The 25,935-nt window shown below is 43.4% G+C and overlaps 1 protein-coding gene across 3 annotated transcripts in view; it reads right to left on the bottom strand.

Moving 5' to 3' along the window:
* The window catches only part of DIS3L2 (DIS3 like 3'-5' exoribonuclease 2), a 198,863-nt gene extending 173,383 nt beyond the window's left edge, over nt 1-25,480 (bottom strand). The window contains exons 1-4 of one of the 3 annotated variants that reach the window (XM_057427351.1): nt 25,321-25,480; nt 22,052-22,759; nt 5,265-5,423; nt 4,821-4,963 (exon numbers count right to left, since the gene is read on the bottom strand). In XM_057427351.1, the coding sequence (XP_057283334.1) occupies nt 4,821-4,963; nt 5,265-5,423; nt 22,052-22,739 (990 nt within the window). In that variant the 5' untranslated portion in view covers nt 22,740-22,759; nt 25,321-25,480. The remainder of the gene's footprint in view (nt 1-4,820; nt 4,964-5,264; nt 5,424-22,051; nt 22,760-25,320) is intronic. The other 2 variants (XM_057427350.1, XM_057427353.1) reach the window with 2 other exon arrangements.
* Nucleotides 25,481-25,935: the final 455 nt, after the last annotated feature.

Genomic DNA, 25,935 nt, shown 5'->3' with positions numbered 1-25,935 from the left:
GAGGCTTCAAAACTTTCTCCACTTGTGTATTTGAAATAATGTTAGCCAATTTGTTACATGAACAGATTCCATCTGTTTGTACTTCTGTGTTAAGCAATCACAGGAACCCCTCACAGGAATTGCTTCCTTAAAAATTTACTGCAGCATTTAATTTTTTTATGTATTCTGGGAAGCACTCAAGATGACAGGAAAATAAAGCTGATTACACGTGAAAGTTTTGCCGCCTCTAGAAATTTGCAGATTTATGAAGGTTTTCCATTGTTTTTATTTGATTAAGTTTGGAAATACCAGCACCATATATTGTATATTCTTTAGGCACTATTTGAATACTTTGCTGTGATGTCTTATTTCGTGCCTTATGTAGCTAGCATTAACCAGCTACATGGCAGGCACAATTCAGGACAACAGCACAAAACCAAAGATAACCCACTGGGAGCAACCCTGGGGATATTTTATGCTTAGGCAAAGTGAGAGCTAACTCGCCATCATCAACCTCTATTAACACTGGTACCCATTGATGGCAAAATTTCAGTGGTCTTTCTTTTCCTCTTATATCCCAGATTCAGCCATCAAAACAACATGCTGTTAGTAAAGGAAGATGCTATGGAAAGGAAAAACTGAAAAGGGACAGTTGTCCTGCTTGACAGCAAGTCAAACAACTCCCATACCAGCATCTACCCACCATTTCAAAGCACATGAGTGGATACCCTGTGTTACTCTGCAGAATTCCCTCAAATAGTTTGGGGCAGCTGTCAATCAGCCAGGTGCAAATATCCATTATGTGCATGAAAAATCAGGTTTTGTGTCCATAGCCCAGAAGGCGCCAGAGTGGCTACACACACATGGATGCCCAGCTCCAGCAAATACACAGAGAAGCAAAGTGTTACCAAGTTTACTATGCAGCGAGTTTCTCTACATTTTATATGCACTACCTAATTATGATCAGATTAGAATTCTTACGTCAAGTAGCATTAAAATACTTCTGCTCTTTCCTTTAAGCAAGGAACTCCCAAAAAATATCTTAGAAAGCAGATGGGCCCTATTATCTGTGCCTATGAAAATCCTATTTACAATGCTGTACATTTCACGCTGTGATATCATATCTGGAACCAGTCACTCACCCCATCTGCAATGAACAACTGTTCTCATATGTGTATTAGGGGGTGAGGATCTGGCTGCAGAGTCTCATGATGTCACACTGATATTGTATTATTTTACAATAGCTTGCAAATAATAGCTGCTATATTTATCAGTGGTTTTATGTCAGTAGGGCTTTTGTTTTGAAAGGGAAGAGAAAGGTTTGCAGGAAGGTTTCTAAAACATTTTCTGATGACTCAAGTCAGCTTCCCACACACCTGCAAAACAGTTTCTAACCTTCTTGAGCTTCCACAGCGAGGTAAAAAAGGGCCATGATTTCTCAAGTTGCTCTGCTAGAACCAGGGCAGGCAATACTCAGACTAAACTTCAAGCACCTCAAACCAAGCAGTAGTGTGTAACAGCTATCACAACACATTTGACTAGATTTTTTGATATGACAAAACAACAAAAAGGGCCAGGGTTCAAAAACCTGCTTGCTACCAAGGTCACCTTTGACAAAACAATCCATGAAAATGAGGGAAACCCCAGCCTTCACACCCACAAAAGAACAGCTTTACAAGGAAAAACACCCTCTTAACAGCAGAGCAGGCTCTGCACCTCTGTAAGCTGCTCACTCTTGCTCCACCTGACCCCAGCAGCCCTGCAGGGAGGGTCTGTGAGACACTGGAGGCGTGGAGCAGACATGAGTTTCTGGCTGGTGCTTCTCAGGATGATTATGGTCCTTTGGGTCAATGCTCCTTACTACATAACCTGACTAAATCTGTTGTGTGTAGCCAACATTTCCGTAGCTATGCAAAAGTTTTTCAATCTTGTTTGCCTTCAGACTGTCCAATGCGACTCCATCCAACGTGATAATGCTTAGTGTTCACTCAGCGCAGAGTTTTACAGGCAGGGAAGTTGGAAGTCTATGCACTGTTAAGGACCTAATCTCAGATCCCCTTTCTTTCAGAAGGACACTTCCACACACGTCACATAATTAAATGAATTCAGGAATCCTGCGGGGCACAATTCTCCGTGTTACTTATCAAAAGTTGAGTTATGTCAGATACAGTACCAGAAGCTATTAAGACTGTTATTACTGACAGACGTCAGCACACATAAAGATAAGACTGTTGTTCTTCCTGACCTAGAACTACTTAATCTTCATGGTACTCATGTTTTATCTGAGTGACCTGTACATCTGCCAGTAGTTTTTCCACAGGTTGGGCTTTCAGGAGCATTTAGCTGAGTAGCTGCATTGCCAGTGTCCTGCAACATCCTCAGAGTTCATGGTAGGGTCTTTTCCCTCCAGGAAATCTCTCAAGTTCTCACACAAATATATGCAGATCCACTGTTTCCAGGATGCTCCAGGGGACAGTCCCTGCTCAGGGTCATGCTGCTGTCTCACTAGCACTCAACTTTGCTCAGGACCACCAGATTCAGACCAACAGGTTTGTCTTTCTCTTCCATAGGATCTTGTGGAGCATTTTTGCAGTTTACCATGCCAGACCAATGCACTGCTTTTGGGTATTAAAACAATAGGTATTTGTTCACTATGTCTCTTGCCGTTGCACAGAACAGCACTGAGTATTTGTCTCTTCACTGAAGTTGCTTTCAGGATCTCACCTATGCTGGCTGAGACTGCAATTATGAATGGTCTTGATGAAATCATAAGGATGAATGAGCTGAAGATGAAAGATGCTGAGCCAGGATTCTCATGATCTGACACTCAGCCTAAAGTGATTAACCCAGCTTTTACAGCCTCAACTGTTCCCAAGATGTGGAAGTGGATGAAAAGAAAATAGATACAGCTTCAGAAATATGTATGGAAGAGTATGACTCTCCCAGTTATGCAACACATAACTTGAAGTAGACACTACGCATTTACAAGAATTAAGGATTCTTTTGCCAGAGAGCATGCAATCACAGGTCCCCTGGGACTTAGCATTTCAATGGGATTCTCAGGTAGCAGTCATAGTCTGATGTGCCTCATCTGCAGCTGCACCCGACCTCACAGGCAGTCTACACGTACGGCACTTAATGCTATCAGGCTGCATGGCCAAAAACACTCCTGAAGTTTAAATCAGAAACTTAAGTTGCTGCCATATGCCACTGCAGCCATGGGGAGAAGTCATAGCTTGAAGCTCACATTTCTTCCCTCACCATTTGCTTCCTAACTGTGGATGTCTATGACAGTCTTTAAAAAGGCACTGGTCTAAGGTCTGAGTAGCCCAGTGGACCACTCTGATCATCAGGAGGGATATGCCACATAGTAATTTTTCTGAAAATGAAGAGCTCATCAGATTGGTCTTCAGGAAAGAATCAGGCAATCTTACATGTGAAACCTTCATCATACCTCTGGAAATGACACCATTGTGTTATTATACAAGAACTACTATGCAATTATAACAAGAAATCAGACAAAAAGTGAAGTGATGCCATTTGCAACGTCAGTGTATTGATGAAAGTATCATGTTTCACTGGCATTACAACATAATGCACCAGGGTGTGTTTGGGTAAACTATACCCCAGCATGAGTGTCTGTCATGACCTCACTGACTTCCATGCGCCTTTTTTCCCCAAACAGTCTGATTTCATTGGGACACCAGGTGTGTCCTGAAGAACACTATGCCGTGTTGAGGACTGTACCAACAGTGGCTCTAGCTCTTCTCCTGCTCCTCAGTGAACCTCAGCCCTGCCTGCCTCTATGCAAAACCCTTTCCGAGATCCAGCTACCCACACATATGGCAGACCCTCTCCCACATTTTACTAGACATTCAGAGAATAATTGCTGCCTAATTATGGCTGCAGTTTTGCTGCTCCAAATGGAAGCACAATCTTTGATCTTTAGACTCTGTAAAATGAGAACATGCTTATTGCTAGATGTTTAAGGCAAAGAACTGCACGCACACATGCAAATGATTTTCTGTATCTTGATGGGCTCTTCAGTTCCATTTACTATCTGTGCCTTACTTCAGTAAACCATACACTGTCATCAGTGTCTGCATCAGCCCTATGGCCTTAGTGGGGTGCAAAGAAAATTACACAAGCAAATCAAGGGTGTTGTGTATCTTTGGCTGGCCATTTGATACCAATTTAACAAGTTATATCACACTTCTAACTAGTTATTGCAATGCCCTAGTAGGCATCAGAGCATTGAGACTCCAGGGACGAGAGCATTACCTGCACCATCACTCTCCCTCTTTTTTTTTCTGGGAGGGAGACTTCTGGTAAGAGTTGATAGACTGAAAAAAGAAGAGGAGGGAAGCAGAGTTGTCTGCACCTCATCGCTGAGGACTAACTAACATCTTTATGAGGAATTTCAGCAGGAAGTCTCTTGCTAAGGGCATTTATTTTTTACTTACACTGAAAAAGACAGAGGCTGCCAGCACCTCCTGTGTTTGTGGACATCATTTGCAAAACCAAGTGTCTCCACAACAATGACTGGCAGACCATTCAACCAGAACTCTGCAATTCATCATGAGTGTGCATCAGAAACTTTACAGAATTGTAAAAACAGTGCAATCAACAAAAAAAAAAACAACAACTACACTTCAGCTTAACATAAAAATTTTGTTTCACTTCTAGGACCTTCTGAAAAAGAAAAAAAAAAAATCTTCCTCTAGTATCTACAAGTGGTACATCAGTTCCCTGTCATGCAAACAACTGACACTGATTTCCAACAACTGCCTGTGATTTTCACAGACTTATCACAAGAAATGGACATTTTATGTTCCAGGCACCTGAATTAGCTCTCCCCTTTTCAGTCCTGCTGATACATCTTCCTTTGACATGTAGGCTTCAAATACACTCTTCTTCCTCCCTCGGGTGGGCTTATTTAGACTCTTTCTATCACCTAAAGTTGTGACAGCAGCATAGGTTCCTCCTGCAAACAAAAATTCGTAAGTGTTATCTTGCCCATCAAACTCACCTATGTATCTTAAGAGTAGCTGTACAGAGGCTTTGTATTCAAAGTTAAGCTTCTGAGAACAGTTTACATAGAAATACTGGCACCAAACTTCAGAGTACCAAAAAGCCTGGAATAATCATATTTTACAAATAATCAACAGTCTTTTACAGCTCATTTTAGAGTTAAGAGCATTCATCCCAGCCCATCTTTTAATAGCGCCGAGCACATGCTTCAGGGCAGCTTATTCCTGAAGCCTGTACACACTCTGCTTTAATACCTCTGGGAGTTCCTAGTTGTCTAGGATTTATTCTGCTGTCTGAAGTTTTCATTGTTTCTGTGTGCGATTCAGAGAGTTGCCTCTTCCTATCGAAGTTCTGGGGGGTTCTTGCAGATTCAGAGTTGTTTCTGGTCCTTGAATACCCTCGCCTTTCTGCACCTGAAATCAAATACAGGTTTGAAATAGAAGGGGATGGAAGAGGAACCCTACTGACAGCTTGATCCTATTGAAACTCATGGTCGGCAGTACATAAATGCAAGTCACAACTGTGAGTCATGCTCTTTATCCAAAAGAAACAATATCTTCATTAGTTCATTTGTAATCTGTTGGCTTTTTGTGCCTCTTAATCCACTGCTAACTTATTTCAGAATAAATAAAACTCTGGAAATTATGGTCCTAAAGTTGGATACAACCTTTCCAAAATCCTGGGAAATTCATTAGAGCACATAAAATGTGAAATTGTTAAACTGCTTCCAAAGCCTCCACCCCATTAAGCCCCCAAGTAGTGAGAAAATATAACTTCCCTACAACTTAATTAACTAGTTCAGGAATCAAGAGGAAGAAAAAATTCTCAACAATCCACTCTGGAGTAATTAACTGTTGCGCTACCGGAGGCAGCACAGTACACAAAGACACCACAAAGACATGCCAAGGCTCCAAATGTCTCTCCTCCTCAGAATAGGCCATGATCATACAAAAATATTCTGCAAAGACTCACCCCTTCCTTTACTGCCATCACCCCAGCCCCTTCCCTACAGCCAGGAGAGCAAGCAGCAGCTTCCAAAGCATATGCCAACGCTGTTCCACGGATCAGCACATTGGAATGCAACCCAGCACTGTGCAGCTGCCCTCTTGGCCCTCCACCTGGATACTGAACATGTCATCACTGCTTTGCCTTCCAGCCCCTCCTGGCTACACTCCCTGGGTCCAAGCTTGTACCTGCAAGTCAGAAAATGCGTAATGCCAACTTATTTGCGATGGGGCTATCCAAGTTACAAGGCAAGTTTTTTACATATGGTATCCTTCACAAACACAATCACAAATTGTTTCACGGAATTAAACAGAAGCAGTGAGAAAAAAAAAAAGTGTTTAAAAAGCTGTACATAAGAAGAGATCTTTAAAAACTTGGTACAACAAGAGAAAAAGATGTGTGGGCGTGGTGTGGTTGACACACTGGAGGGAAAGGATGCCATCCAGAAGGATCTTGACAAGCTGGAGAGGTGGGCCCATGTGAACTTCATGAAGTCCAACAAGGCCAAATGAGAGGTCCTGCACCTGGGTTGGGCAATCCCAAGCACAAATACAGGCTGGGTGGAAAATGGATTGAGAGCACCCCTAAGAAGGACTTGGGGATAGTGGCTGATGAGAAGCTCAACATTAGCTGACACCGTGCACTGACAGCCCAGAAAGGCAACTGTATGCCAGGTTGCATCAAAAGGAGGGTGACCAGCAAGTCAAGATTGGTGATTTCCCCCCTCTATTCTGCTCTTGAAAGACCCCACCTAGAGTACTGCATTCAGCTCTGGATCCCTAATATAAGGAGGATGTGGAGTTGTTGGAGTGAGTCCAGAGGAGGCCGTGAAAATGCTCAGAGGGCTGGAGCAGATCTCCTGTGAAGACAGGCTGAGAGAGCTGGGTTGTTCAGGTCTTCAGGGAGACCTCAGAGCAGCCTTTCAGTACCTAAAGGGACTGACAAGAAATCTGGAGAGGGACTTTTTACAAGGGTGTGTAGTGACAGGACAAGGAGGAATGGCTTTAAACTGAAAGAAGGTACATTTAGATATTAGGAAGAAATTCTTCACAGTAAGAGTGGTGAGACACTGAAACAGGTTGCCCAGAGAAGTTGTGGATGCTCTATCCCTGGCAGTGTTCAAGGCCAGGTTGGGCAGAGCTTTGAGCAACACAGTCTAGTGGAAGGTGTCCCTGCCCACGCTGGGAGAGCTTGAACTAAATGACCTTTTATGTTCCCTGCCCACCCAAATCAAATTCTATGATTCTATGAAAACTGCTACTTTACCCACCAAATACAAAAAGCAATTTCCGTATATAACAACGGGTAAATGAACAGGAGGAGGGAGAGATCCTCCAAATTCAGAAGAAGATACACCAGGACAGGCAGAGGGACAAGTCAAGGTGCCAGTTCAGACCAGCTGAGGAAGAGATTAAAGGCCACAAGGAGTGTCTCCACACATGACATTGAAATGAAGAGGCAGTCTCTGTGTTCAGTGATGACAAGGGCAATGTAGTTCAGCCTCTTTCTATATGATCAGGCTTTTTATAGTCTGCACATACTTTCAGGGAGGAGACTGGACAAGGGAAGTTGTAACTATAACATGTCAAGAGCGCAATCACACATTTAGTGTTCAGCCGATGCAAACAAGCCAATACTACCTGCAGGGACCACATGACAAGATGGAACTAAAATTAACTGATTTGCAAATGCCCTAAGAGTCAAGAGAGTAAGTTCAAAAACAGGCACCAAAAGTAGAAGGTCTAGAGAGATATGAGCAGAATAGCTTTGAACTGGCAACACAGTTTGCTCTGGTCAGAGTTTTCAGAAACACTCTGGTGAAGGAATCTGACTTAAACTGCAACAGTCAGGATCTTAGGAATATTATCAAAAATGCAAGGCACTTGGTTGATCACTCAGAGAGGTCACGCAATCCGCTTCACTGGAGGTTCTTAAAAATAGGTGAGACTGATGTCTGCCAGAGTTGGTCTAAAAAGAGTCGTTTTTTCCTTGAGGTAGTGAAATGGATTACATGAGCTCGTAAGGTCTTCTAAAGCCCCCGTTTCTATGACAGCAAGTCACAGAAAATACTAGTATGAATTAAAGAACTTAGGATAAAAAGGAAGCTAAATCAACATATAACTAAGAAGGACCTAGGGAAAAAAAAAAAGCTAAAATGCAGAAAACTAAAATGCAGAAAAGAAAAAAAAAAAATTTAGTGAGGGAAGTGAGGTGAGAGCCAGAATTAGGCACTGCAGAGCAGAGCTGCCCCAGCACTTGCCATGGCCATCAGTTCAGAAACTTTGGGGCCACTACTGCCAAAAATAATGCACAGTAACAGCAAGGGGTGGAGAAGCACCTTTCCATGCCGAAAGGTAGACACGCAGAGAGGCACGTGCTCATTTCCAACACTTAAGCCTTTGGCTTGCTCTTCGGTGGGGTTTTTCATCCGCTCAGACTCAGACAAAGTCAAAGAAAAAAACGACTCAAATGAACAAACTCTGCTTCGACATAGCTGGCTTTCAAGCCAGTTTACACACAGCCACTTTGGATAAGTATTTGACCCCATTGGCCATGGCATTTATGGCTAAACAAAACCGCCCCTGTTACAAAGCCACAGACAACTGTCACAATTAGCATTCAACTGGAACACATCAAGTTCTGCATGACTGTAATTTCTTGTATTTCTCCTTTTAAAAGAAAAATAGCTAACTAAAGGTTGCCATCTGTTTCAACTAGATTCAGTATTTGCTTCTGTAATGCACCTGTCTCTTAAAACTGGAAGTTAGAAATATGTATAGAAATAGTTCTCATGATGGGCTTTCCTCCTGTCTGCTGCCCAGCATTAATATTCTACTGGATAAAACAGACATCATTCCAAAAAGCAAACTGTAACTTGACTACTCCACAACTCTATAAGACAACATAGGATCTATTCAAACTATCCTTTCTGAAATAACTGCTATCACAAACTTAGTTAAACTCTCTTCCAGCAACAGGTATGTCAGAAGTCTTACTTTTCTTGTGGTGTTACAGTCATGTTATTTGTAAGATACAACAAAATCTCTTAGGGTAAAAAGAAGCACAAAGTACATTCTAAGCACTAAAATAATCAAATACATTAAGTAAATTAATATAATAAAAAAATAAAAATAACTTCAACAGAAGGAAGACTAAAGTGCAGTGACAGAGAGCTGAGGGTGGTTGATGCATCTTAAGAAGGGGCCTGAAGCAACCACAATCCACCAAGCACATGTGCATATGCAGAACCACCCAAGCTTGAATGCAGAGCAATTCACATAAGTATTCACAACACACAGCAAACGAACTTGTTTGGGTACATTTATCTGGCGGCACAGATCATAGAACCATAGAATGGTTTGGGTTGGAAGGGACCTTAAAGATCACACAGTTCCAACCCCCCCAACACAGGCAGGGACACCTTCCACTAGACCAGGCTGCTCAAAGCCCTGTCCAACCTGGCCTTGAACACTCCCAGGGATGGGGCAGCCACAGCTTCTCTGGGCAACCTGTTCCAGTGTCTCACCACCCTCAAAGGGAAGAACTTCCTGATATCTAATCTAAATGTACCTTCTTTCAGTTCAATGCCATTCCCCCTTGTCCTATCCCTACAGGATCTTGTAAAAAGTCCCTCTCCAGATTTCTTGTCAGCCCCTTTAGGTACTGGAAGTTGATGTAGAGATGACCTCCACGGATGCAGCCATCACTTGTCTGGGACTCCTAGATGTTCTGCCATTTCCCATGGAAAATAATACAGAAGTAACAATTTGAGGAAGGGTGATTGCTCATTACTTGAAGTCCCCTGGAGGGAGACGTGGGTTTAAACAATCCCAACATTGTATCAGGCAAAGAGACACTCAAACAGCACCAGCAATTCCACACACAGAGCAGGGAATCCCTTCAAATTAGCTAAGGGAAAGCACTTGTGGGAAGCAGAAACACACAACTCCCACCTCCACAGCTAGAGAGAAATGAAAAGTAGGTAGTATTTGTGGGCTTTCAGAACAGTCCACAATCAGCACCTCCTTTTTTTCTCAACATGGGCGCCAGGAAAAGGAATAGAAAGGATAGAGCTGGAGGCTCCAACCCAGAAAGTCCAGCAACCAACATGGAGGCAGCAGCAGCTGGCTGAGCTCCGCTGAAGGGACAGCACTGGAACTCCATCTAGAATCCAAGCCATCACACTTCATTACTGTCACAACAACAGTGACATCATGCAATGGCACATTGTGATCTTTAAACCTAAGTACCTATTAATCTTTTCTTATTTTGAGGGAAAAAAAAATAATGGAGGCAGGCAGTTTCCCACAATAATTGATCTGGCTTACAGTAAGAGAGGAGGCTGGATGTTTTAAATCATCTTATTTTGACATACTTTATACAAAATCACTCTACAGTTCAGGTTTTGAGAAGTACTGCATTTAATTAAATTTACATCTATTAGTCAGTTGATCAACTAGATGGCCAACTAAATCAACTAAAATGTTCAACTAAAAATGAAGTTAGCAAGGCCAGAAAGCCTTTAATTTTACATTAAAACTTGCATATTGCTTTACACAAGGAAGAACCAAGACCCTCAATTTTATTTACCAAAAATAAAACATTTCCAACTGCCCTCTAAGACCTGACAAGCTATTTGATTACTACTAGCACAGAAAGAAAGTATTCCTCACTGAACTTTCATCAGCACATCCATGACTCCTTGGATACCTCCCATCCAGGATCCAGCAAGAACTAGTTTTACTTGAGAGATCTAAGTGAATTCCAAGATACAGACATCTTGGTACAGCTTTCCCCTTTCCTGTTAAAGGGCGCCTACCTTGTTACTAAGCATTTTTAATTCTGACTAAATGTCTAGTTTTGTTACTATGTACATTATTTATGTTTAACTCAGCTCCCCATGGTGTGCAGGACTCCGAGAACATCACAACTGTGCAGGTAACACCTCTACAGGTTTAGGACTCCGCACTGACAGCTACCATGACATGTAATGACTCCTTCTACGTGTAAAAATGAAAAAGGAATTATGTTGAAAGCACTGGACAGAACAATATTGTTACAAACTTTTCCAACACAAAATACTTTCATCTACTACTTACCTTTATCAGACTATGATGGCATCAACACCTCTGCTAACTCTGCTATTGCAAAGAGGATTTTCCATTGAATCCCAGCATTAGATCATGATCTAGATATGCAAAGCAATCTTTCAAATAACCCTGCTTTACAGTTAGCATAAACGTGAGAAGAAAGAGAAGCATACCTCCAGAACTGATAACATGCAATAGAACTTCTATTTGTTATCAGTTAATGAGACACTCACAACACATGGTTACTAAATATTTTTCCATATTTCTACAATGTTTAATTTCATTGCTGACACATTTCAATGACTTAAAGCAATTTCCTTCAGACTTTCCAAGTAGTTCCCTGACATTTAATTCTTCAAGACAACCTACCTATGCACTTAGTGAATCACTGTAAGGATACACCCATGAGCTAGAAGGCATGGCAGCTACTAAATGAATGGTGACCCAGCACTACCTTATCTCCAAAGGCAGGAATTCACCAACTAAAGGCAACAAGAACTACTCAGACACTAGACCCTGCTTAGTCCAACACTCCCATTTAAGTCAGACTGGGTTAAGCGCAGCAAGAAAGCTAAGTAAGGCATGCTCCTGCTCATCCTTACTAGAGACTTAATGAATTAGAGTCCAATCATGTGGCAGCCCAAGGCATCACCTCACAGATCTACAAGTTCAAGCTGGCTCTTGGCCTAGTTGGCAAAGCAAATTCTAGAAAACATCAAATTTGGTCTTCTGGCAAATGAATACTTTCCACAACCTGCCAGGCAGTCCTGTCTATAACTTTACAAGCCACTGCGGATGCTGATGTGTAAGAGAGTTTGCAATAGTCTCAAGACAAGTGTTCAGTCAATGGAAATTGCCTTGTTTTGGAAAGGTATCTGGGACCCAAAAAATCGCAGATCCTACATTGCCCCTGAAAAACCCATCCCAGGTACTTTTGCAACTATAACTCTGCCAGCTTTGATAGTTTGGGGGGATGCAGTTTCTGCCTTATAGCTCTTGACAGGCACAGACCTAGTCTTAACACTGCTGTACCAGGCAACTAGTTCTTTCATTCTCCAAAGTCAAATAAACTCTACTAGCAAAAGCATTCTTTGCCAGTACAAACTGCATTAACATCAGGGTGGTTTTGCTAGGATCCCCATGTCTTCTCCTTTCATATGCTTAGATAGCCATTTAAAAGCTATATGATATTTTCTTCTGATTAAAGGCTCTAAAATAATTCCCTCTCAAATTTTAAGAGCCAAAAAATGTTTGTTAGATTGCTTTTAATTTCTAATGCAGCAGTGACATCTAATATATGCCATATTATATAAATTACTTAGTCACAAATCCCAAGCACTTAAATGACTACTACAGTATCTGGGATCAAATTACCACACACAGGCAAAAACAACAGGCAAAATCAACAAACACCACTGAAGTGATCTCAAATGCAAGTTATGTCAACAAAAATGCTGGTCACAGACAGGCCAGAAGTAACTATATATTTCTGTTTTGCAAAATATTTTGCAGATTTAAGAGATTAAATGTCTCTCTCTAGCAGCAACAGTCAAATAGTTTTTTGTTCTATTTTGTTTTAAAAGGAAAAACAATGACAGCTGTTGGTATAGCTGCTCAGGGAAAGAGTTCTGTACCACGAAGAAAAAAGACACTCCTTGGAAGATATCTCAAACAAAACTCTGTGCTAGAACCCAAATAATACAAAACCGGACCAAAATCCATCCACCAGACTCCCTGTGAGCCGAGCTCCGCTCCAGCCTGTGCTAGGAACAGCTATGCTTCAACATTGCTCTCAACATGAATTTAGAGTTCTCCAATAGCCTTGGAACAGAACCACCACCATGCATTTTACAGTATCTTGAAGCAAAGAGGTTAAATAAAGTAGATGGCTCAAGATTAAAGACAAAGCAATAGAGAGATATGAGGATGTCATAGGAAAGAATTCATTAGAGATGTAGGAGTGGGAAGGCAAGACTTCTGAGATACGTTATCAGTTCAGTGAGGTTTCACTGCAGCAGAGACTTTCAGGAGATAAACCTGGAAGGCAGCATTTCAGATGCTCAGTCTATGGTCTAAGAGAAAGTCTGACAGCACATTCTCCTTATCACAAGCTATCAAAAAAGGGATCCTTCTCTGATGAAATGTAAACCAAACTGGAGGTTCTGCAGCACACTCCTGTGCTTAGTCCAAGCCTGACCACAGAGACAAAGGGAGTTCCTACAATGTTGCTGTAGGTCCTTCCGAAAAACAACCAAGGATGTGAATGATTTGAATCTTCAGGATTTAAAAGTAGGTCAAAGGGAATTTAAAAGGGAATGTCTTGGCGGAAGTGAAAAAGGATAGTGATATGACAGCACTGTGGGGATTTAGGCAATGGTAGACTGTGTAATTAAGTTTAAAGTTAATTAAACAGTTATTCAAAGCAGAGAAACAATGCAGACCTACATTTACATGCAAGGACTCAGCCAAAAGGTAAATTCCATGCAAATGTCTTGAAGTGAGGGGATGATGTATTGCAATCCAGCTGCCAGAACTAGCTCCCATGCCCACCAGTCTCCACTAATTGACCCATTTCATGGGCCACCAATGCCCAGCCTCAGCGTAAATCTGAGCTGTAACTTTCCACCATCAAGACAAATCAATGTAAGATAAGGAGACAGACCTTAAAAGTGAAGGCCTGTCCACACAGTTCTTAAATGGGATTTCAGGAGTGATTCCAAGCAACCAGTCCTTCCAGCAACAGCCCAACCAGTTACCAACAACCCTGTTCAACTTAACACCGCTCTGTCTGTGCCAGCCAGCAGTTCATCTACCAGCAGAGCCATGTTTGTGCATCAGGACACAGTCCAGCTGTGAGCCACTTGTGCACCCAGGAACAAAACCGTAGCTCTCTCACCCTGCCTCCTTGAAGACAGTGATTCTCTAAATATTTTTGGTAGAAAGTCTGCCAAAATCTGCACAGAGAGTTGAATGTCCAAGAAAAGAAAAAAAAAGCACACAGAGAATCCTTGCATCAATGGGGAACAAGCTGGCTGTGGGAAGACAGCCTGCCCTGCCAGTGGTGACTCCCAGATGGGGAAATACAGGCTCTCATGGTTTATGCATGAGTTCATAGGGCCATGAGCTGCTTTTGGAGGTGACCATACCACTGAAGCTGATTATAAAAGATTCAGACCTTCAGTATTCTTACAAGCCACTGAGGAAGAAACATTCCTACTTTAGGGATGGAGGCAGCAAAAAAAGTGGCATGTCCATGGATACTCAGGGAAGTCTCAGGAGTAGAGACTTCATTTCCAGACCCATGAAAATTAAGTGGGAAACACATGTTGCCATTGCTCTTTTCCTTTAAGCTGAACATAATTATTTAAATAATTCCTGCATGCCCCTAGATTTCAGTATGGAACTAGGGAAAATGAAAAGGTTTTGCTGACTTCGGCTTTCTGAAAGGGACTATGCTTTGAAAAACTGAAATGAAGAAAAATGCATAATGGATTCTTTCTGCTGCAGAAAACAATGCTGTGGAAACTGCTCCCAACCACCAAGATCATGTGCCCATGACACTATGCTTCCTCTTCAAAAACACTTCCAAGCATCCTCATGCTTACATGGTTTTGACTTCAGTAATTCACAGTAATTGCAGTTTTATTCAATTCCTCAGCAGGGTTTGTGTTGTAGGAATATTACATGAGTGCAAACGCCAAAGATACCATTCCAAGCTCCGAACCAAGGGCTGGTGATGAAACTCATTTAGTAGCAATAGACTAAAAGTTTATCAAAATAGTTACTGTGCTCCAGCTGCTTGCAGCAGCACAGTGGTGCTGTCAGGGAGGGGATACAGCTCTTCTGGTTTTCAGGACTCTCCGTGAACCTGCTCCACCCTGCTCATGACCTCCTAACTACCTACTCCGCCTGGTGACTGCACCCCTCCAGGCTTCCACTCCTGCCTGGGGATGTGGGTCAGGGCTGCTTCCACTGCCCTCTCGTCCTTAACATCATCCCAAAGCACCCTCCACGATACCCTTTGCTTTTTGTTTTATCCAGTAACTACGCTGCGGAAAGGCTTCTTCAAGACTTCAAGAAAAACACCTTAAAAACATAATACTGGGGAAGTTCTCTCTGATTTCTCTGGGCTTCAGTAGTTCGAGGTAAGTAAGCTGCTCAAAGATCAGACAAACTCAAGAGGCTTTGAAAGGCAAAATACCTGACAGGAGGTGCTAATGTACTGAAGACATTAATAGCTGAAGAAATGAAAGAACTGCTTTCAGATTCATACATATCCTGAGGTTACCCCATGTGCTGCAGAATAAGACAACTTGCTCATAAACCATTTCCCATACTGCCTATTCAGTGTAGCAGGTACTTCACTCACAACCCTTAGTACTGTGGAGGAAAAATGCCTAAAAACATACAAATTGAACAAAAACACATTGCTGCAGGCTTGTATCTGTAGAGCTCCTGAAATATTCTCCAAGGCACAACTTACCCCATACATCTGTGAGCTGCAGCTGCTAGTGCTGACATTTTCTTTCAGCACCCTGGAAATTTTTATTTTTGTCGCAGAAAAGTTTATTTTATGCAATAGATCCCAACATTTTGTTTTCCATCCTGCCCCAGCCAAGTTTCAATTCTCCATAGGTTGGATTTCCCCACAAGAGGGAGTTAGGGACATGCAGCCCATACCACTTCATGGCACTAGCTAGCAAGGGGCTTGAGGTGGGAAGGCAAGAGATGGACACAAGCACTCCAGGAGTGTTGGTGTGCTCTCCATAGGACAAGAGAGGCAGAAGCACAGGCTGGAAAGCAAGGCAGAGGTGAAAGCCCTGCAGCAGTCACAGCCTGGAGAGAAATCCCCACTAGCCACTGAAGCTAGCTGCAAAGTGCCTGTCCTGCCTACCTATCCATGGCAAAGGAGACACTTCAGAGATTATGTGAACAGACCAGACCTGATTAGGGTGTGTGGGCTGCCTGACCTTGTGGATTGCAGAAGACTGAAGGCTTTTACAAATCAAATCCTGTTGGAAGTACAGCATATTCCAAGGGTAGAATTTGTTATAAGGGCTTTTAAATGTGTCAGTGACAAACCACGCACCACAAGCCTTAGTAAAACTGTTCCAATGGTCATTCACCCTCATTACTAAATTGTTCTGTATTTCAAGCCTAGATTTGTTTAGCCTCAAATGCACTATACCATAATCTGTTCAACTGAGTAGCCTATTATTGAACATCTGTTCCCCATGGAGGCAATTTACTGAAAGCTCTCTCCCCCCCCCCAAGCATCTCTTGGATAAGTAACGGAGGGCTCCTCAAATCATTCTCTGTGAACCCAGTGTTTTCATCTTTCTTGTGGCTATCTTCTAAGTATTCACCAATTTATCACTATCCACTCCAAACAGAGGGCATCACCACAGGATACAGCAGCTCCATAAGCGCTGCTGCCATGACAAAGACACATGCAGTCCATACTCCATCTTCCAGTTTCCATGCTCACACATTTTACCCTTTTGGCTACATTGCACAAGAAGGGGATGTTCAGTTAATTAATCCATCAAAAATGCAGAACTTTTTTCCAAGCTGATGCTTCCCACATTGGTCTCCTCTTCACTGCTAGCATGGCTCTATGCTGGCCCACTGATGGATTTTGTTTTGCCTGCTCCCTGTCCACCAAGCGATCCAGATGGCTGCCAGCAACTGTCTCCATTATTCAATACTCCCTGCAGTCTCCAAGTTACTAAAAAAAACTTTCAATCCTACTCGTATGTTTTCTTCCTGATGATTGACAGAAGTATTAAACAGCAGAGTCAGAACATGACACTGCAAGAAACAGACATCTGTCAGTAACAAGTCTCAATTTATTGCTGCATTTAATTAGTTTGGCTAAACAGCTTTTACACCATTACACATACGCTGTGATTTTATTATACTAACAGACTAGCATCCATACTCACACCTTTATTATCAAACTCCTTATCTCGTAAGAAACTGAGGGGTCTCAACAGGACCTTTGTTGCATAAACTGATGACAAGTTACATTAAAGAGAAGGTTAAAAGCTAATTAAATCAATTCCGTTCTTTAGGATATTATATTCCTAGGACCAACACCACACTGGCAGGCATAGTTATCTGAGCTACATAATGGTGGCTAAAGAGAAAAGACATAGTTTAAAAAATAAATAAATAGCATATTAACAGCAACATGTGTTCCCACGGATTAACATTTTCACATGAGCACTAGTAAGTGAATAAAGCTCCTTCACAGAGATGAAATGTTTGCTGCCAAATGCAAGGGCTCCTGACGCAGAACTCAGTCCCACCGCAGCATGGTGTGCTCAGGACTCTGGTAAAGGGCATGGAAGACAGTTATTAGATCACACACAAAAACAGTCCCTGCAAGGACAGGATCTCATCTCCCCAAGAGAGGATACCTCAGATATTAACTCACATACTATAGCTGATGTTAGCCAAAAACATTAGTTGCACAAGAATAAGGAATGCAACATTTTTTTTGCTATCAGAAGCAAGAGAGAAATTTATGTTTGCGATGACGTTGCTAAACCATTAGAAGAAAAAAAAGCATTCTATTTTTCATGTGTTTCTTAGATAGGGCCATACAGTAAATCCAGTTTTCCCTCCTCTCCCATATCTTATTACTATGATTAATGTCATCTAAGGAACGCTACATTGGACCTGGCAGGATCAGCTACATTTTAAAGATTTCCACAGCAACCACATTCTCCATTTGTTGGGCTGATTCTGTGGCCTTTACTTCTGCGGCTTATACTTAATGGTGCCAAATAGGGAGATAACAGCATTCTTAAGTACTGAATTTCACCCGACAAGAAGTGGAAGACTCACCGCTAAAAAGAAGAATTATCTTAAATTGAATTACTTTACACTGCTAAATGTAAGAATTATCTTACATTTGCCTTATAGAAAAGCAGAAGCTGTGGTGGTTCTTCCAAAGCTCCCCAGAGAAACGACAAATACAAAATTTAGTGCAGTGTACTATAGAAAAACAAAAACCCCTAAGTTGTTGCCATCTTGACCAGCTGTGCCCATTAAACACGAAAGCAAGCCATTCCAGGATAGTTACTTTGCCTATGCTGAACCTTTTAAATGACAGTGTTGCAGCTACAAGCACAACACCACCATCCAACAGCAACAATTGTTTTTAAAGCTATGATGCTAAACACCAGCCTGCTTGCCAGTGACACTTCTCCATGGAAAGCTGCCCAAGTCGGTTAAGTACCACAGGCTGGGCAAATAAATGCCAAGTGTCAGACAGATGATAAATCAGAAAGGGCCGTGGAAATCTTACGCCATTTCAGAAAAGGTATGTTGTTACCCAGGAATTGCCTGTTTCCACTCAGGGGGCATGCTGACCCTGACTGATGGGCAAGATATCTCCAATACACCATAAATCCATGAAGCTTTTAGTAAGAGGAGCCTCTGGATGCTACCTAGCAAAGCTGGTGGTGGTGTTCTTCCCAAGGAAGGTGTCTGCAGATACACAGATCATGTAACCAGCCCCGCACAAATCTGAACCTGCTTCAAAGCAACCAGCCTTCAAGAGCATTCTGCTCCACCCAAGTATTCAGCATCAATAAGACCACCTCTCACTCCCAGGTACTCTAGCTCCAAAGATCTTCTGAAATCAAGTATGTCTGGGAGATGGTGTTCCCAAGACTGTGCTGTACTCCACGTGCAGAACTGTTTGGAGGACAGTTTTCTTCTGCAGATGTCTGGTTTTAAGGCTTTCCAGCAGACTCAAGAATGTGCTGTCAAACAGCAACACTCCCTCAAAAACAGGCTATGAAGTGCATGTACTCAAAAATGCAACTGAAACCTTGCTGTTCCAAATAAAACACACGGCTTGGTCTAAACTACTTACTGATAAAGCAAGGCATAACAGATATTGAAGTTCCACTTGGCAGCCATGCAAATCTCAACTACTAGTATGTAGACATCCGACTGACAGATGCCACAGAAAGAGTCAGTACTTCTGCCCCAAGGAAAAGGGGGTTTAAGCCCTTTTATTACAGAAACTTCAGTCAAGTCTGAAAAGAGATTTTGATTACTAACTCCGGATTTAAGTGGAAAAACCCTTACAGTCTTTGATCAAACCCATAAAATAACCCAGGGACTTCATGAGAGGCTGTTAACTAAATTTAACCAAATTTTAGCACCCAAAGAACTGAGAGGATTGGAGATTTAGGGGAAAATGCCAGCAGGAAAATTGTATTAAATGAAAAACTATAAGCATCACAATTTAAAGTGGCATTTTAGAATTATTTTCTGTTTTATTGAGATTTGTTTGAGAAGAAACTTCCGAACAGGAGGCTTTATGACAGACATTATAGCTGCACAAGAAGGAAAAACAATCTGTGGAATGAGTCTATATGCAGCTTCATCTTCACAAATCCAGCAGTGCTGATACCGTAGACTGAATCCAACATGCACTTTCATGACTATGTCACATGTTTCAGACAAGGGACAACAAGAGTTTTTCTCAAATTCAACTCTCTTCCCTGCAAAGTTTCCCACTGCTTAGGAAAAGCAGTTACTATATGGAACAGCAGAAGAGATTGCCATGGTCAGTCTCCAGTCTCCTAATTATCTGCTATGGAACTACTCCTATCACCCAAGCCTCATCTTGGGACCTTACAGTACAGAATGACAAAGGCAATCTTCAGTGCTTCTTATGAACAGCAAAACATAAATATTGAGCTCCAGGGCTCAGTGACACCTGCCTGGGGCTCCACAAACCACCTTGCTTTCCCCCAAGGCTACAGGAGCTGCTGCATCGCTGGAAGAACATTAACAAGGACTAGTCCCCCACTGCCCACAGCCTGCCCCAGGGCACTCAAAGGGTTTTCTCAGACCTCCATGATTGCCTTCAATTTTAGTACTGTCAGTTTTAGAGTCACCGCAAACCTGACAATGGCTAAGCCTGAGCTGAAGAGCTGTTAAGAAGTGGACAATGAAATGAAGCAATATAAAGAGGCATGCCTGGCTTTAAGATTAGCTCAAAGAGCCTTTTGGAAAGCCTACAACAAGCTGAAGAGAGTTAATTTGTAAGGAAATGTCATTATTGAAAAGATGATATGCCTCACTGCTATGACAGAAGCAATTCTTGCCATCACAGTTTCAAAAGCCTTGATTTAAACCAATCAAACCAGGCACCTGCCTATGAAAAGTAAGATGACTTATATCAGCATCGAGACAGAAAGACAAGCTTTGAAATGAGAAAATATTAATCTGGTGCTGTGTCCTGGCTTTCTGTCATGTGTGAGTTCTTATACCTAAGCACGTGCATACTGTAAAATCCTCATTTCACTTAACAAGACTGCTAAAATATACTCACATTGAACAGCAGAAAAGATGTTTCTCTCAATCAAATGACTTTTTTTCCCCCCCCATTTCTTTCCTTCCCAAGAAACTGTTTTTACATCCCTGCAAGCATTCTGGTGTACACCAGTCTCAGCTACACAGGAGGGTGGCAGGGGGAGATACACAGGTGGAAGAAAAGGAAGGGTTAAGTACATAATTTTCCAACAGTCTTCCCCAAAGTGTGAGTTTTCCACCTGGGAGGTCTAACATGAGGGTCAACATTTTCTGCTCTAGGTCTTTACACTAAACAAACACATATTTTTCAAAGGGTTTATGCAACCCCACTCCCAAGTAGGGAACTGCAGGTGCTTGCTTTTGATAAAATCCATGCAGGCACCTTTTGTTTTCATGGCTATAAAGTGTAAGCCTTGTAGACTCTCTATCTGTTAGCTGCTCTTCCTTACACTCCAAAAGCTGCAGGGTGAAAGGCAGCAAAGTCTGTAACAGGCTAGCACAGTAAATAGTGTTATAATAAAGCATGGGGGGGGGGAACCCTCCCAAAAAGTCATGCTCATAAACAAATTTTAGCATAATCTGCTTGTGTTAAATCTTTAACTATGATCTTGTCTTGCAAGAACTCATGAAAGTTTACCAACTTTAGCACACAATCTACTGTCACAAGCTCAAAAATACCACAAACCCTGAAAAAGTGCATTACTTGCAACTCTCAAGCAACAGGACATAGTTTTATAAGATTGATTTAGTTAACATTTACTTATTTTCAATCCAGAAGTGGTGATAGGCCTCAGGCCCATCTTACCCAGCTGAGAAATTAATGTCTTTTCTACTTGTTATAGAGATTTTAATACAGTGACATTTATGACTTCCTCCAGTAGCAGTTCATAATATCTGCCTATCCAAGTATTTCACCATAAATAGGAGTCAGAGGAAGTTTTAATCCATTAAACTGAGAAACCAAATTTAAACTTCCTGGCTTTGGTTGCTTGTTGATACTGTGTTTTGGGTTTTGTTTGTTTGTTTAAATCATTTCTCTCCGTAAGTGGGCTTTTTGCCATTTAAGAGACATTCAATTTCTATGGCAAGATGTGGTCTCTTTGGTACTAACAACAAAATTTACTGGAGAACACTCTGTATCAGGAATTAGACATTATACAGGCATCTTAGCCCCACAAGTACTAGATGAGCTTGCACCCTTCACAAAGGCAAACCAGCACTTCAGATCCAATGAGGCAATGCAGAGAAAAGCATGATTCTGGCCTGAGTCAGCTCTGATCCAGCAGTCTTACTAATATGGACTCTACACCACAGAAATTGGGCTCTCTTAGCCTTGAACTGATCCTGGAAGCAGCACAGCCACATACACAGAGCTTGGGCCAGGGGATTAGGCCCTGCCAGCACCAAGCTGGCTCTACATGAAGCCATTTGCACATGCTGGGTGGCTTACATGTAAACTAGGACAAAGCCACCCACAGGTAACTAAGGACTAACTTGGACAGAGCAGAACTGGCTCATGTTAAGTCACTCATGACTAAAACATCATATTCAATTCCACAGTAATTGTAGCAAATAGACCAAACAAATCATTAGTGTGAACTCACCTTGGACTTGACCTGGAAACAAGTGACTGTTTTTCCTGGCATTTATTGCCAGCACATCCTCACTAAACTGCTCAGTCAACAAGTGTCCAGCTGCTGTATCTGTGCAGGCAGGATATCTGCCTCGTTTCTTATGTTTCTTCCTCCACATGTCCTCCTCATCCTTTTCATCAGACTCAGAGGACTTCAGCAGAGCTGCACAGTGTCTCAGGCTGTTTGATACTCTCCCACCCAGGTCATCACTCATATTTAACAAGTCAGATGCAGCTCCGTGCTGATATATACAATAATCATCCTCCACCTCGGAGTCTCCTTCTAGACTAACAAAGGCATTTCTTTCATGAGGACATCTGTTCTGAGTGATCTGTAGTTTATCATCCTCAAATCCTCCAGGCATGCTCTGTTCCAGATGAGATGTTCTGACTGGTGAGTAGCTGCGCACATTCAACCCATTCCTGACTGGATTATCCCCCTCCAGGCCTCTCCTGAGAGGTGGGTCCAGATCCGAGCTGGGGTCATCTTCTAGCTGCATTGTCTGTGAAATCTGATTCAAATATGACCGGAACCGGCCACTGTGGTGCTTTTGCACAAGCCTTGTGTAAGCATTCTTCTGGGGAGCAGCAGGCTTGTTCAATCCCTCCTTGGCACCTTGGGCAGTAGCAGTATTTCTCACATTCCCCAGCTGATCCATAGTGCAGTAAAAGGCCCAAACTTCAGAGTTACAAATAGACACAGGGAAAAAAAGGGTTATTTTCTTGAAACAAATGTCAAATAATTGATTACACCAAAAGAGGCAAAAGTGTACTAAATAAAAATGTACTGTCCTTTACAGAAATTCTGGATTGGTAAATCACTCCACTGGGGGGAAGGGGCTTCATGACGCACCTGCACCAAATCCCTGTCAGTGACCTAAAAGCAACCACAGCCCATAAGCCATACCTGCCCATATGCCACATAAAACAGCAGTTTCTGTTATAAGGCTGACACCCCAAATATAAGGGATTCCTTCAATCTGCTCTTTCTTGCCTTTGAAAAAGCCAGGTAAATTACAGCAGCGACTGACAGATTGTATCAGATGCATCAGTTTAGCAGTTATCAGAAATAAAATCTTGTCCTGTCCAACCTGGAGTCTTCAAAAATAATTGCATCCTTACTGAAGTGTTTCAATACTGCATGCATTGCGTGTCAGCTCCCTCTCACAGTGGCTGACACTTCCAGATTATATAGGACATTTGCTTCAAATACCAAGAATAACCATTACACCTCCTTTTTCTAGCTTTAAATGCACTCCCAGTGTGATGGAAATAAAATAAATTCCCTAGTACACGTACCTACTTTGCAAGAGCTCGTAATTCTTAGTGACTGAAATACACTGGCTTCCGCTCCATCCAGTGCCAGTTTCTGTAGATGGTACTATGCCTCCACCTTTGCTGTACAAGTGTGGAACTTAAGTAGCTGAAGCATCTTTCAATTCTTTTTCAGCTGCTCTACCCTTTAAGTTTTTGGAGCAAAACAATCTAGTAAGTTGTCCTCAGCTACTATTAAGGTAAATTATAGGTATAGACAGGACATAGCAATGATTTTTGCTGTATGTAATATCAAAGGTGAATGTAAAAATATATTGATAATGGAGACCAGGGAAAATGCTATTGTCTGTGGGCTTTCATGAAAATGCCTATTTTTTCCTTCAAGACATGTTTGAAGCAGAAGAGCTGACTTTCACCCCAGCTAGTATGTTGAGAACTTCAGGGCTCACTGGCATTTCTTCTATGCCAGAACTAAGGGGCACTGGACTCAAAGCTAAACTAAAGGATACTGTCCTTTCTCTTCAATTCGGTAAGCGCAGGGGTATTGGCAGGACAGAATACAAAGCACAGCAGAAGTGAAATCTATATTCCCTTGCCTACTCCCAGCATGCTTGGAATTTCTCATCATCCTTCCCAACTCCCTTCTCCCTTTTGCTGCAGTTGCACAGAGGATAAGGACACAGGCAGTCTCTTCCGAGCATGTACTCCCAGGGAACAGGGCACCATCCAGCAGGGACCAAGGACTGCAGAACCAACTCCTCCCCAGAGTGCCTGCTGCAGCCCTTTCAAAGAAACAACATGCGCTGCAGCAAGATTTACTTAAGTAATTGAGCAGAATGTGAACAGGCTTCACAATACAAAGCAAAAAAAAATTAAAAATCCCTGAATAAATAGGAAAAATTCTCTGTGTGGTTTGTGATTCTTGTTCCTAAGATTTTCCATTGGTGTTGGCCAATAACTAAACTTTTCTAATAGACTGACCTGCTACAGATTTATTACAAAGCCCTCACATGGCTAGGTCTATGGTAAGCTTTCTTTTAATATCACCTTTTCCCACTGCCAATTCAACAAAAGTAGATAACATTTGTAAAAGCCAGCAGGACTACTCCAAACACTGCTTCCAGGATACAGGACTTTGCCATCTTTACTTACAAGCAAAAAGTAAATATTCACACCTCGCCTACGCTATAATTTCTGCAACTTTAATCACGTTAGCAGTTGGCAACTGTAGCACAGGCAAAAAACAGACTTGCAAGCCCCCCTGCATTACAATTTCATCATTAGTCTTCCATGGGCAGCCAGGAATTGACAGCTGCCTAACAGTGGGGAGCAGGGAAGGCAGAAGTGAGTGTGAGGTTGGGTGCAAGGTACATCCACCCTGCCGGGCTCCCGTTGACGGGACTGTGGGCACTGTGGGCGAATGAAAGCCAAGAAGGAGGCACTGAAGGAAGACGCTGGCACAGCTAAGCCCAGGATGAAAGCTGCCCGTCACTTCCACCCAGCTGTTTACGCAGAGCGGCACCGGCCATCCTCACCCCGTCACCGCCCTAGACACAGTGCTCGGGGGTACCCAAGCGCCCCAGCCAGCGCCCAGCAGCGAGAAGACTGAGGAGCAGGACCGGAAGCGGGGCTGCAGGCTCCAGAGGCAGCCCCGGCGCCGCCCCGCGCCCGCCGCCTCCCCTGCCAGGCGCGAGCACTCTCGCCCGGAGCGCCCCCGACCCCCTCAGGGACGCGGCCAGGGCTACTGCCGCCCTCCTGCGGGGCCCGACGAAGGAGCTGACTCCCGCGCCCGCCGGACGAGCCACCGAACGCCCAGACCAGACCCCGGTCACGGCGCGGGCTCTGCCAGGGGTCTGACAAGGACTGAGCACCGCCGGGCCCGACTAAGGAGCAGCTCTCCTCCCTCTGCCCCTCCCTCCGGTGCCGACCCGCGGAGGGGGCACCGCGCCCGGCCCCAGCACTCACCGGCCGAACCGCTCCCTGCGCCGCTCCGTGCCGTTTAAATGTCCCAGGGCCTCCAAAGGCCACTTCCGGGTCGGAGGCGGCCTACGGGCCGCGGCAGGGCCCAGAAGGCCTCACGCGCGAAGCGCTCGCTCCCTGTTCCCCCCTGGCGGGGCGCGCCCGGTGCTGGGGCAGGAGCCCCGGGCGGCCTGCAATGACCTGGGGCGGACCGACAACCTGTAGGGCCAGGCATGCAGTGCCTGGCGCAGCCGAGGCCTGGGGGCCCACATCGGAAAAGGCCGTGTGAGGGGGGGCACGGTGGGAGGGTGCCCCAGCCCGCCCTCTGCGGAGGAAGGGGCTCCCCACTGTTAGCGCCCCAGTGCCCCAGGCTGGGGCTTCTCCTGAGGGAGGATGAGCAGGGGCGTCTGACGGGGTACCGCCGGGAGGTGGGGGACAGGAGGTGCTGTCACCACAGCAGGGACCCAACCCAGGCATGCACCTTGATATCTGAGGTTTGCAGACCACGTCTTCCAGCCAGGGCCAGCTGAGCTCTCTGTGACGGTTCGGTTGAGCTCAGTGCCAGCATGCTGCTCCAGCCAAAGTTTCTAGCCAGATAGGAGAAAAAAGTATAGTTTGGCT

The sequence above is a fragment of the Pezoporus wallicus genome, unplaced genomic scaffold (assembly GCF_028554395.1).
Source record: "Pezoporus wallicus isolate ANWC-B61680 ecotype Strahan unplaced genomic scaffold, APGP_CSIRO_Pwel_v1 scaffold_7107, whole genome shotgun sequence".
Taxonomy (NCBI): domain Eukaryota; kingdom Metazoa; phylum Chordata; class Aves; order Psittaciformes; family Psittacidae; genus Pezoporus; species Pezoporus wallicus.
The sequence above is the reverse complement of the archived record's forward strand: the minus strand, read 5'-3'. Positions and strand labels throughout refer to the sequence as shown.